At 43.5% G+C, this 13,429-nt stretch overlaps 1 protein-coding gene across 1 annotated transcript in view; it reads left to right on the top strand.

The window, feature by feature from the left end:
* Positions 1–13,429, top strand: part of COL23A1 (collagen type XXIII alpha 1 chain) — a 394,193-nt gene that overhangs the window by 292,612 nt on the left and 88,152 nt on the right. The window contains exon 5 of the mRNA XM_089769470.1: positions 4,866–4,892. Coding sequence (XP_089625596.1) covers positions 4,866–4,892 — 27 coding nt within the window. The remainder of the gene's footprint in view (positions 1–4,865; positions 4,893–13,429) is intronic.

Here is a 13,429-nt window from a genome sequence, read left to right on the forward strand (position 1 = left end):
CTTCCCGTTCCCCTGATAAGGGAGGGAGGGGGAAGTACGTAGGTTCCCTCTGTGCCTCTCATTCTTGGCTGCTGAAGGGAGGGGGAAGAGGAGTAGTTCACAGAATCCAAATGCAGGTTGGATCTCCCTGGTCTGGCACCCTGAGGACCTGACAGGTCCCGGATGAGGAATTTTTCCGGACCAGAGGAGGTCATTTCTGGAAAACCTGCTGCCAGGCCCCTCACCCGGCCTGCTAGCCTCCCAGCTGTCTCCTCACCTCCTGCTGGCCCCTCTGCCCTACTGACCCCACTGGGCAGCCATTGCTCCCCTGGCTCCGGGCTACTGCACGCGCCTTGCCAGGAAGCTGCACGTACCGCGCTGGAGCTCCGGGACCTGCCGGGCAGCTGTGCACCGCAGATCCCTGCCCCACCGAGCTACCACAGCTCCCAGCCCTGCCAGGCAGCCACACATGTCTCCTAACCCCATTAGGCAGACCGGCTGCCCTGCGCTGACGGTGGGCTCACTGTGGGCAGCCCACTGCCCTGCCAGCCCCGCAGGGATCCTTGCCACTGGTCCTCACCAGGACACTCTGGTCCTGCAACTTCCGTGCCAGACCGTGAATGTTGCTGTGCAAGAGAATCCCAGTTAAGAGAGTTTCAGCCTGTACTTTCCTCTCACTCCCTTGTCATCAGGGGACCAGGATGAAAAGCAAGCATCCCCGTATGCACAACTGCTGCCCCTCTGCTCTCCCGAAACTCCACCCTTGCTCACGTTCTATGATAAAAGTTGGGCACCTCCTTAGCAGTAAGTCGTGCTGGGGGAATCTGTCTGCAAAAGCTGAGGCAAATGAATTTTTCCCAATTCACTGGTATTTGGGAATTTAGTCAGTCAGTGAAATAATTTTTCTTGTAAATATTTTCTAATTAAAAAGTTAAGCACAGTCTGTTTCTCCACAGAGAACAATGAGCGTAAGGGTCTCCATGATACTAGCGAGGGGACGTTTATTGGGGGAAAAACAATGTAGAAGCAAGTGATTTATTCCAGATTACTTGGCACTGGGTCGGGCTGGGTATTGGCTTCTGAGCCACCCTGCTATGCACAAAATTTTGCAGCTTCAGCAAGATCATTATACACAGTTTACACACTGACCTACTAGAGCCATAATAAGACTCCATCTTAGAAGCATTCTACTCTGGATTTACACCAGAAGAATTTAACCCCATAGAGCTTGGCATGGTATATATTGGGTGGTTTTCCCAGAATAACTAAGGTGCCCTATGAATTAAATTGGTGTTCTGCAATGTATGAAATTATTTGATTTTGATTGAAATTCAGAAAGATGATGATGATTTGTAGGTAAACGTTAAAAAGATTATCTGCATCCAATCCCCTGTCTACTTTATTTCCATGCATTTGTTGCTTACAGGGCCTGGAATTATTAAAAGTAAATATTTTATCAAGCTAGGTTTCACTCCTGAAGTTGCTAGCACAATCTGCCTGAATCCTGTCAATTCCTGGATCGGGGCCTGAAATATCACTGTTGGCTTTTGTTTATCTGATATAGCTCAGACAAACATTTTCTTTTGGTCTCTAAGTGCTTTGATTTGCTGGTTACCACCACGCAGGGTTGAACTGCAAACACTGCATGGCATGGGGGAAGGTTGTGATGAGCCAGAGAGGCCCCATGCCAGCAGAGAAGGGCCAACTAGCCCTGCTCCCATACCTGAAGGAGGAGAGAAACTGGCCCAGTCCAGGGCTGACTGGCCAAGAAGAAGGATGGAGCTCTGACTCTTGGCCAAATGGAGCTTTGCTGGCAAAGTCTGTTAAGTGAAGTAGCCCCTGGTGAGGAGCAGTTAGCCCCGGGAGATAGTAATGCTCTACTAGGAGACTACATAGGAGCCAAGCCCAAAGGACAGGTCAGGCAGGGACTCCCCATGGGCAGATTAGAGATGGTCCAGTAATGAGTTGATTTTCCCTTTTTCACTAGAGTTGCCAGATGGTTTAACCAAAAATACCGAACAACTCCCCTCCCCCCAAAAAAGAACACCAGGAAAAAATTCTGTCGAGGAAAAAAAAAAAAATGGGGGGGGGGGGGGAGAGACAAAAGTTGTTAAGCAAAAGTTGCACCACTCCCTCCAGTTTCAGGCTACACACTAATCCCCAATGCACCCACCCCTTCCCCAGAGCCAGGCTCTCCTAGCGCTCCCCCATCCCAATGCATGCACCCCTGTCTCAGACCCAGACCTCCCCTAGCACCTCCCACCCATCCCAATGCACTCACCCCTCCCCCTGAGCCAGGCATCCCCAGCTCCAGGAGCACCCCGCCCCAATCAAATCCTTCCTCTCCCTTCCCCCCCCACAGAGCCAGGCACCGGAGGAACGGGACAGCTGGGTAAGTTAATCTTACTTTTAAAGTCGCTGCTCCTGCCACCCGGCCTGGCTGCCTCAGCTCACATTGTGTAGAGGGAGGCATCACATGGCCAGCTCCCGGGTTTCTGCTGGTCACGTGGGCCAGAGCAGCGTGCATTCCACTCCCACCCTCTGGAGTGGTGCCCGGCAGGTGCTCCCTACTGCCCCCCCTTTGCTATGACTCTGCTGCACTCCTCACTCCCCTGCCCCCGCCAGACGCAGCAGGGGAGAATTGTCCCTGCTCGGCTTCCGTCCGAGTGAAACAGGAAATACTGGACATTTCACCTGTCCAGTATTTCCTGGTGTGTGTTTTTTGTTTTTTGTTTTTATAAACCGTACGGAGCCTGCAAATATTGGACTGTCCGGGTGAATACCGAACACCTGACAACCCAATTTTTTACATTAAAATGTTCCAAGGCTGAGCCCTTCCAGTTGCCCCCAAAGGCGTTAAAACTGAAGGAACAATTAACTGATGGGCCGCATCCCACTTCTGTGGACTCTGGAGACAGAAATTTCCTCCTCATGGGTAGGCCAGCAACCATGTCAGGCAGCCCCTCCTACCACACCCATTTAGAAATTGTTAAAACATTTTATTTTGTAACACGTCTCTTGACACGCCCTAAATCTGTGGCTTAAACTACAGCTCTTGACAAAGACTCTTTCAACTCTTTTTTTTTTTAAGTCGTAAAACCCACAGAAACACAATGTTATTTTATTTCAGCAGCATTGCATTTAAGTCTATTACTTTTCCTATGTTACTTGATTTTTGGCCATAAGGAACTGATTACATTCTATACATACAGCGTCACATTATGCTAAAAATGCATTCTCAATTATGTGGACCACTAGTAAGTAGTTGTTCTGGTGTTTTATTTTTGGCTGTCATAAGTTAGTTGCCTATTTGAAGTATTAGAATTTGCGGTACAGCATTCAGGTCTGTTACATGATTGATCATTCTGTCTGTAAAATAAGGAGTGTGCTAGTCAAATACTCTATAAAGACTCGGTTACAAAGGATATTAAAATCACATGCTGAGTAGAAAATTTCTGCAATCTGAAGGGCAGATTTACCATACGTTATAATTTACCATTTACCATAACAGATATTAACAAACACTTTATGTATTAAGGTACAGACCATGGAAACTTACCAATAAATGAGATTATGATTTACTCAGTATTTCCTCCTCATATATTTTATGCTTCAGTTGTCTGGTACCATAAACCTTCATAAAAATTTCCCTATATATTTTATCTGAAGACTATGATTTGTTAAATGAGTTGCTATAGTAATTAAGTTCTTGCTTCTGGAAGAACCTACATTTCTCTTGCGTGTGTGTTAAATACTGCTGTGTCTCAAGAGTAGACTATAGGAAAGAGAAAACAGAGAAAGTTGATATAATAAGAAATGTATGAATGCACCTACCGTTGTATAACACCATGCCGGTAAACTATGAGTATACAGTGACACATGATATTGCTGTACCACATACTATCCTGAAATATAACAGCTCCATAGTTCTGTGTGACTTGCTGTTTACAGCATTCATCACTTGTTGGCATAGTCAGGTGGGAAGCTATCAATGTGTTTAATGTATACCTAGCTGCAAGCACCCCTTTCTAAAACAAGCGGAATAGAAAATGAGAAGTGTCCTTGGCCAGCTGTGTTTTGTTTCCCTTTGCTGATGTTGCAGATCTGGATGATTAAATACGATCTTTTCTGTGTAGAGTCCAGATTCTATTTTAGTTTCACCCTAAACAGATGCAGAACCGTGAGTGGGGTTGGGAAATTGCTTCCTCCCGTTGGAAAAACCAAGGGAAGGGGCATGTGGAGAGGTGAAATTCCCAAAGGTGGGGCTCAGGGTTTGTCCCCCATGCTGCTGGCTGAGACCCAGGTTACAGACTGGGCTCCTACTCCCAGAGATTCACCTGAGATCATTGCAGACCGGGAGAGAAAGAGCCATTCACACAGACACACAGCATCAGGGCTTCTCCTGCTTCTTCCCATTGATCTTCTCTAGAAAGGTCCCCAAGCCCAACCCAGAGGGGGCACCATGCCAAGGCACCTCTGTATCATGCAGAATTATGTTGCTCATTACTTCTCCTGGCCTGTGGCAGGGCCTCACAGTATGTACCTGACTCCACCACAGGATTGCATAAGAGGAGGGGATGGCCATGTGGGAACAAAGCCCTTGGTAAGTAGCAACATTTATACAAAAAGTCAAAAACAACGGAAAGGTAGAGCGAGTTGTATTTGATTCACACCTGTGTCAGTTTCTCCTCCAGTGGGAAAAGCTCCTGTTATATATATTGCTATATTCTTGCGCCTCCTGCTGGCTGCCAAAGGTTCTACAGGGATTAAGCCCTGTGGGTGGGTCAGGCTCTGAGTTTTACATATTGCAGTGTGTTGTCATGTTGCTGAGAGTACGACTGTGACTGACTTTTTCTTGTTATCTTGCTCTTATTCACTCTGCACAGGGGCAGTCAGGACGAGATGGCTACCCGGTAACTCTGCCATTCTGTTTTATTTTACTTGCTTCTAAACTACGCCTCAGGTTTCACACTGTCTTTTTCCATCAGCCTTCATGCTTTTTGCCTGTCTTGATTTTTTTTCTTTTTCCTCTCCCTTCAGCCATTACAATATTTAAGGGATTTAATTGTAAAGCTCTAGAACAGATCGTGTTTTTTATGCTAATAACTGGCTTAAATTCTTGACTCCCTTCATAGTTTAAGGAGACTATATTCAAGAAAATCACTGAGAGCTTGCCAGAGTATAAATTGAGCAAGGAACTTGGGATTTCTCCCCATGTTAGTGCTTAGATTTAGAGGGGCCTTGTTTGGGAATGGACTTGCTGAAGGAAATGCACAGATTGCTGAAAATAGCGTTGATGTCCCTAATTTTTGGATATGGATACATCAAAGGATTATAAAAGGTAACGTGATTAATCATGCTGTTAAACAGTAAAAGAAGGCCATATATTTCTTCTACATTTTCAAATCTATTTATTTTATTTATGACACAGAATGTAAAGTCTACAGTGCTCCATTTATTTTTATTACAAATATTTGCACTAGAAAACACAAGAAAAAAGTATTTTTCAGTTCTCCCAGTGCAAGTACTGTAGTGCAATCTCTTTATCATGAAAGTTGAATTTACAAATATAGACATATGTAAAATAAATCTGCATTCAAAAATAAAACAATGTAAAACTTGAGAGCTCATAAGTCCACTCAGTCTTACTTCTCCTTCAGCCAATGGCTCAGACAAGTTTGCAGGCAATAATGCAGCCTGCTTTTTGTTTACATTGTCACCTGCAAGTGACAACAGATTTTCATGTGGTCCTGTTGTTGACAGCATCACAAGATAGTTATGTACTAAATGCCTAAAGATTTGTCTGTCCCTTCATGCGTCAACCATCATTCCAGAGGACACATGTCAATGGTCCTGCTCATGCTCCACTGGAGTCTCACGGACCCCTCCTTTCAGTCTGTTGTTCCAGTGCCAAAGGCTAGGTAGGCAGGCTTAGGTCTGCACTGTGCCACCTGTCCTCCTGATGCTGGAGCTAGTGGTTCAGCTGCGAGGGGGAGGGGAGTGCTTCATGATCGGCGGCCCATCCAGCAGGCACGGCTCAGGGTGTCTGTGGTTGTGTCACCCGCCAGCTCCTCAGAGCTCTGGGGCAGTCTTGCAACTGTGCCACCCACCGGTTCCCTGGGGCCAGGATAGGCTGAGGCTGCACTATCCCAGGCTAGAGGTGCTAGCTATCCTGAGCAGGGCCAGCAGTGGGCAAGGGGCTGGGCTCTGGTGGCCACAAAAGGAGCGGGACCTCAGGCAGAAGGGGCAAGGCTGGGGGGCTTGCCTCTCCAACCTGTGGGCTCACCCACTGCTCCTGGTGGTAACAGGTTCTGCTTGATAACAAGCCAAAGTAGTGTGTATTGATGCGCATTTATTTTGCCACCAGTAAAAAGTTTTGATTTTTTTTCCTGAGGTTCATGTTCTGTCATTTCACATTAGAGTTTTGCTCTTTTTTAAGACTTCTGACTGAGTGCGCCATACTTGTCCCTCTTAGATTTTGGATCACGCTTCAGAATCTTACACTTTGGGTCAAGTGCTGCCGCTGTCTTTAGAAATCTCACATTGGTACCTTCTTTGCCTTCTGTCAGATCTGCAGTGAACACGTTCTTAAACAACATGTGCTGGATCATTATCAGAGACTATCCCATGAAATACATGGCAGGATGTGCATAAAACTGAGCAGCAGATATACAAATCTCCCCTAAGGAGTTCAGTCACAAATTTAAATACTGAGTTATTTTTTTAAACAAGCATCATCAGCATGGAAGCATATCCTCTGGAATGGTGGCCAAAGCATGAAGGGGCACATGAATGTTTAACATATCTGGCATGTAGATACCTTGCAATGCTGGCAACAAAAGTGCCATGCAAATACTTGTTCTCAATTTCAGGTGACATTGTAAATAATAAGCAGGCAGCAATATCTCCCATCAGTGTAAACAATCTTGTTTGTCTTTGCAGTTGGCTGAATGAGAAGTGGGAGTGAATGGACTGTAGGCTCTAAAGTTTTACCTTGTTTTGTTTTTGAGTGCAGTTATGTAACAAACAAAAACATTCTAAATTTGTAAATTGCCATTTCCCAGTGAAATTCACTACAGTACTTGTATGAGATGAATTGAAAAATACAATTTCTTTTGTTTATCATTTTAAGAGTGCAAACATCTGTAATAAAAAGTAATATAAAATGATAATTGTACACTTTGTATTCTGTGTTGTAGTTGAAATCAACACATTTGAAAATATAGGAACACATCCAAAAATACTTAATAAACTTCACTTGGTATGTTATTGTGTAACAGTGTGATTAAAACTGCGATTCGTTGCAATGAATATTTTTAATGATGATTGATTATTTTGAGTTAATCACAACTTAACTTCTGTTAGACGGACCTACTACATATATCCTGACTCTTCAATTCTAAGGTGTCTTACAGCATGTGACACCTAGCACTTCCAAAAGTCATGTCACAGCTAAGCAATACTGACCAAAGTCCCAGAGAGTTAGACTACTCGGGGAAGACCCGGGAGTTGTAAGAAGCAGTTTTGGAAGTTCAGTATGTGAGCTGCCACCTTTCTGAGGAGAGATTAAACCAAGATCCTGGCTAGTTGTATCTGTTAATGTCTTTGTGATACTGCAAGAGTAGGAGTGTTTACCCTATACTGGCTACATTCCAAATTGTGGATTAATATCTGTCCCTCTAACCCATTGTGCAGTTACTGTGCATTTTTAAACACCTGCCATGCTCCACCCCAGAGTGGACTTAGGGCATGTCGTCACGATGGGCTGAATTGACGGGCAGCAATTGATCTAGTAGGAATCAATTTATTGCATCTAGTATAGACACGATAAATCGATGGCCGAGCACTCTCCTGGTGACTCCTGTACTCCCCTAAGATGAGAAGAATAAGAGTGGACTAGAGAGCTTCAGCTGTTGACTGACTGCAGCTAAGATACCATGGGGAGCAGACCTAAGTACATAAATTTCAGCCACATTATTCATGTGGCTGAAACTGTGTAACAGATCGACCTCCTGCAGTACAGACAAGGTCCAAATGGCTGCGCTTCAGTGGTGAGCAAAGTGATTTGTGTGCAATCGATCAGTGAAATCACAGTACAATTCCATTAGCATTACAGTGCACAGTGGAACAGGTCACACTCTGCTGCTTGCATCTCTGACAGAGTTTTTTGATGTTTGTCCTGCTGTACCTCTGCTAAGGGACAGAAAGTTGTTTGGGGCCTCCCTTGGAGATAACAGGTGTTGGGAAAATCCACTCCCTCTTTTTCCTCCTCCTTGTACTCTGGCTTAATTCGCTTTGGCCTCATGCAAACTGCAGAACTTTTCAGTGTGCAATGGACGGACAGCTGAAGTGAAAACAACTCTGGGGGAAAAGAAAATTTTTCCACTTTTCATTTCCTCTGGGCTTGTTTCTCAGCAGCCCCTGGGAAAAGATCAGAGATTTCCACAGGGATGCCAGCTCCCAGAATGGGAAATGTAATAAGTAAATTAATTTCTAGGCAAAACCTTTTATTCCACTACGCCAATAATAGGAAAGTATGTAGTTGCCTCTCCAGTTGGTTTTAATAAATTAAACTCAGTATAAAAACCCAGTCTGAAAGAAACAGTAGGATACCTGCAAGCTTCTTTGTAATAATTTACAGTCAATCGGGCTGCTTATTTCTAGAGGAAATTACAACTCCTGTTCATGTAACCTACACCCACTCAGAGTGGTGCTCTGTCCCCCTCTAATGGTTGATGAGCCTGTTACACCCTTGGCTAATGGACATAAGTCTATTAGCTCAGGCAAGTAGAGGCACATGCTTTAAGATTCCTGGTTCTGTACTCCCTGCTGATGGCCAATGCAGAGGGGTATGGTGCTGGGAGGGGAGGTGTCTCTATTTAAATAGTCAGTGTTTTCTAATGTAGTATTGAGGGAGTGCAGCAATTCCTGAGTATTGGCCTTTTAATGGTGACCCCTGTGTATCCACAACTCCAACATGCAGCGTGAAAATCCCTGCAAATGTCCAAAGTGACTTTTTCTTTTAATAAAAAATTGTACATAAAATTAAGTGACTGTCCCTTTTTAAAATCTGTTCTGCCTCTGCAGCTCTTGTTCTGACTATATCAAGCCCCACTCCCACCCCACATGGACTTTTCCTGAGTTCCCTGACTGCCACCACACACTGCTGCTCTGTAGAGAGTGGTTTCCTGGGGCCATGTGAACTCCAGGGTAAGGAGGTGAGAGGATGTTTGCAGCAGGGTTACTGCCTAGAGACCCATCCTGATTACACTTTGCAAGTGGCAGTAGCTCGGGAGTTAACCCCTTCATAGCCGTGGGAAAGGTTTCTAGGAACAATCCCGAGACTAAGCACTGAGCACTTTCAAGCGCCTTTCCACTGATGGCAGAACCGCAGGTACCCATGCATCATCCCACGAAGACCCAGTTGTCATGACCAGGGAGAAATGCAGCCCCAGAATGAACATTCATATCAACACAGACCACTCTTTGAAGACTGGGAAGTGCCAGGGGACAACCAGTAGAAATCCTCCTGCGGAACCGCCAACACAAGCAAACAGCGGTTTATAGAAATGCTTAAGTGGCTTATCAGCGGTTAAGAATTTAATTTATCAAAGATTAAGCCTGAAGGATTTGCTCTAACTTGACCGTTCAATAGCAATTGCAGAATGGCTTTCTTCAGCAGGACGCTGACTAACCATTTATAAATTAGTGCTGCCCTTGGGAAATCCTGAGCTGGGTTTCAGTTTTGTTTTGTTTTGTTTTTTTTATCCCAATGATATTTTTGGCACTGCCGAGTGCTATATTGGTCACAGGCTCCTGAAAACCGGAAATGGTGGAAGGAAATAAATAATACAGTTACACAGGGCTGGGATGCAAGTTTACAATCTGCCCTGAGGGAGCACATTGATCAAAATCCCCTTCCTGGTGCCCCCCATCACCTCAGCTCAGCTGGTTAGAGCATTGGAGGGAAACCGAGTCAAGGCTCCACCTACTCCCCATGCCTGTCTGCAGGAGGGCAGCAGCCTGTAACTGCCCCACTGTGTCTGCTTCTGTTTCTCTCCTACGCTATGGGGCCCTCGCTCATGCAGTTTGGCTTTAAGATCCTGGTTAAAATTGTTGCAAAACTGAGTGAGGCCAATCAAACTGCATACGAACCCCAGTCTGTGGCCTACACAGAGCTGCAAGCACAGTAAGTAGCTTTTTTAAAGCAGGGGGCAAAAGTATATTACTTTTTCTGAAGACTACAGTGCCCTTTGGAGAGGAAAGGGGTTAGATTCAATAAAAGCGGGTGTTCATGTCTCCTAGTCAGTAGCAGCACATGCTACCCTCCATCACAACCAATCGCTTAGTCAAACTGGTTGAATGATTTAGTCACTCCTGAACAGGTAGATGTGTAGGAGAGGGTCTGTGCTACATATGCTGCTGTGGTTCACTCTGTTACTCATTTGTGGCTTATGAAAAAAAGCTTAGCTGGCTGGCTGGCTTTTTGTCCTCTAGCTGCCTCATACCGTGTCTGGAGCCCTGAATTCCTGGGCAACCTCTTTCGTGATCACCGTGTCAGGGTGCCCTTTGGTGGATTTATGATACACAGATGCAAAACACTTGGTGGTAAGGTCAGTTCGGCTGCTTGCTTTCAAGTCAGCGCAGCTCGGTACACTGCAGGCCATTTGGGGGAAGGGCGCCGCTTTACGCTACCTGGGGTTTGATCGTAAAATAAGAACCAAAAACTGCTTAGATATTTTCAATAACAGACATTGTTGTGGTAGAAGGAAATGTTGGTTTTGTGTCTGTTGCATGAGTCTAAAGGAGGGTATATGGCCTATTCCAAACATGGCTTTTTAATAAGTGATGTACCTTATGTAGGGTTGCCAGGTGTCCAGTTTTTGCCCAGACTGTCTGTTATTTGGGTCCCCTGTCCAGTAAAAAAAAATAGAAAATTCCGGATATGTGAAATGTCCTGTATTTCCTGCTTCCCTGGGATGGAAGCCTGGCGGAGACAATTAATTTTCCCCTGGTGGGGGAGTAAGGAGCATGGAGCCATTTAAAGGTGCAGCGCCTTTTCTTTCTTTTTTTTTTTTTTTTTTGCTTAACAACTTTGGTCTCTCCCCATTTTTTTCCCCCTCAACAGATTTTTTTTCTAGTGTTTTTTTTTTTTTTTTTTTTTTTTTTTGGAGGGGAGGGGGTTTCGAAATTTTTTTGTTAAACCGTCTGGCAACCCTAACCTTATGTTTAGGGCGGGGTAAGGAACCTATGGCCCGGGGGCCAGATGCAGCCCCCAAGGCTCAGGGCTGCCTCCCACACAGCAGTGGAGAGCCCAAGACTGATTTTTCTGTGGGTCAGTTGCCACCAACCCAAAAAAGGTTTCCCACCCCTGATTTAGGGTCATATTCTCCCCTCAGTTACACCTATATGAATCAATATGATTGCATGGCTGTAACATAGGGCAGAACTTGATATGGTCTTCTGAGCAGATAAAAGATTACGCTTTCTATCAACTGCTCAATTGCCTAGAACAGTGTCTATTTAAGAAGAGTTGAAAGCAATTCCTTTCTATCTGTATATCTCTCTTCCAATGAAATAGCTACATGCAAACCTTTGGTATATTAGAAAACAACAAGTCTAAGTCAAATGATTTTTTTTTATCCTGTGTCATAAATGCACATCACGCTTAAATTTCTGGGATCTCAGGAGAATCCAGCATATGTACTGGAGTGTTTTGTTACATATGTGGCTATTTTAATCTACAGTTGAAAGTTGATAAAGTATTTCTATAAAAAAGATAAAGTAACTGTTGTAGAATTTGAAAAGAATGAAACCAATTAAAGTTCTATAGAAATGTAAGAGGGTTATAAGAAAAAATACAGATTTTAATAGTGAATTATCTCCGTTCAGGAAGCTTTTTGCACCATACTGTAAAATTCTACAGCAGAGGTGTAATACTATATTAAATTCTATCAGATGACTGAATATTATATTGAATTCCATGGACCAGAGGTGGAAAACCACTGCTTTAAAGCATTCTGAAAACCAGTTTGAAAGACACTATATAAATAGACATGAGACCAGTTGATTTTCATAAGTAAATGTTGATAAATGTCATTTTCACCATGCATATACACACAAACCAACAACAAAATATTTCCATCAATATTAACTGAAATTTTCAGATAAATTCAGAAAATGTGGTTTAAAAATGTATTAGAAAATATATCCAGTGATTTAGATTTTCCAGTAAATGAGTTGTAAAAACAAATGATTTGTTGGGTTATGGATATTTAATCTATATATCTTAACATGTGAGACTGATTATTTCTCTTTTAATGGTTTGTAAAGCTTTAATTTTTTAATTGCAATTAAATAATTCTCTCATCCCTGTAATGTCCTGCCACTGTGAAACCTAACTGATAAATTGTAAAAAAAAAAGCCTAAAAATGAACATGGATATACAGTAATCTATTGAAATTACAAAATATGAAAAGCACGTGCATAACTTTATGCACAGTCTTCACAGGATCGAGATCTAAGAGTAAGAAGAGCTAAAGGAGTAAAATGTTCATTTTAACTCTAAAACAATTAAAAGAATATATTTTGCTTATCCTAGCCATGTAGATTGCAATTAAAAACAAAAAATCCCAAAAATACTTAGATAGTGTTATGCTCTGGTGTAGTCACTCTTTGTTGCTTCTGAACTATTCTAAATGCAGACTTCAGTTGGCAAAGAGAAGTTAACCCGTTGCCAGAACACCGGCTTTAGTATTTATATATTTGGTTCAAAGTTGGAAAGGAATAAACTTTGTAAAATCCTTGGCAGAGAACAAGGCAGAAAACAGCCCTACTTTTTGTAGCTATTTTTCTGAAAAGAATTTTATCACACAGATTATTAAACTATCCTTTCCGCTGCCAAAGTGATCGACTGTTATTGTTTCTTAACATTCTCATGACTGCTGGGGGGAAGGGAAGGAAGAAAGTGTTTTCAGTTTGTCTCATGTCATTGAATCCTCTAGAGATGCCTTGTTTTTATTGTGAACTACTTTGACTCAATCCAACAGTCTGATTATAATTATAGTAAGTGGGGTAGAAGGTTAGTGGCCTCCGTGGGTTACTGATGCTTTTCCCTACTGCTTGGGGAACTAAACCAATTTGAGTTTGAATGTACTGTTTCTCCCATACATCACACGCACCCATTGGTTTTTAGGTTATATCCCAGTTTTTAAAAATTTATCAGATTAAACCTGGAGCAGGTCCAGTTCAAAGTTTTGCCTAGGAAAATTCCTCATTGAAATACCAGTTGTACCTCTCTTAACCAGGATTCTCTGGTCCAGCAACATCCGTGGTCTAGCAGGACCACGGATGTTCCTGGACCACAGAGGCCAGGTATAAAGAGGTCAGGCCACAGGGCAAGAGCGGAGGCGCAAGTCAGATAGGAGCCCCATGTTGAGGGAGGGGAGGG

The sequence above is a fragment of the Pelodiscus sinensis genome, chromosome 16 (assembly GCF_052426305.1).
Source record: "Pelodiscus sinensis isolate ZL-2025 chromosome 16, ASM5242630v1, whole genome shotgun sequence".
NCBI classification, from domain to species: domain Eukaryota; kingdom Metazoa; phylum Chordata; order Testudines; family Trionychidae; genus Pelodiscus; species Pelodiscus sinensis.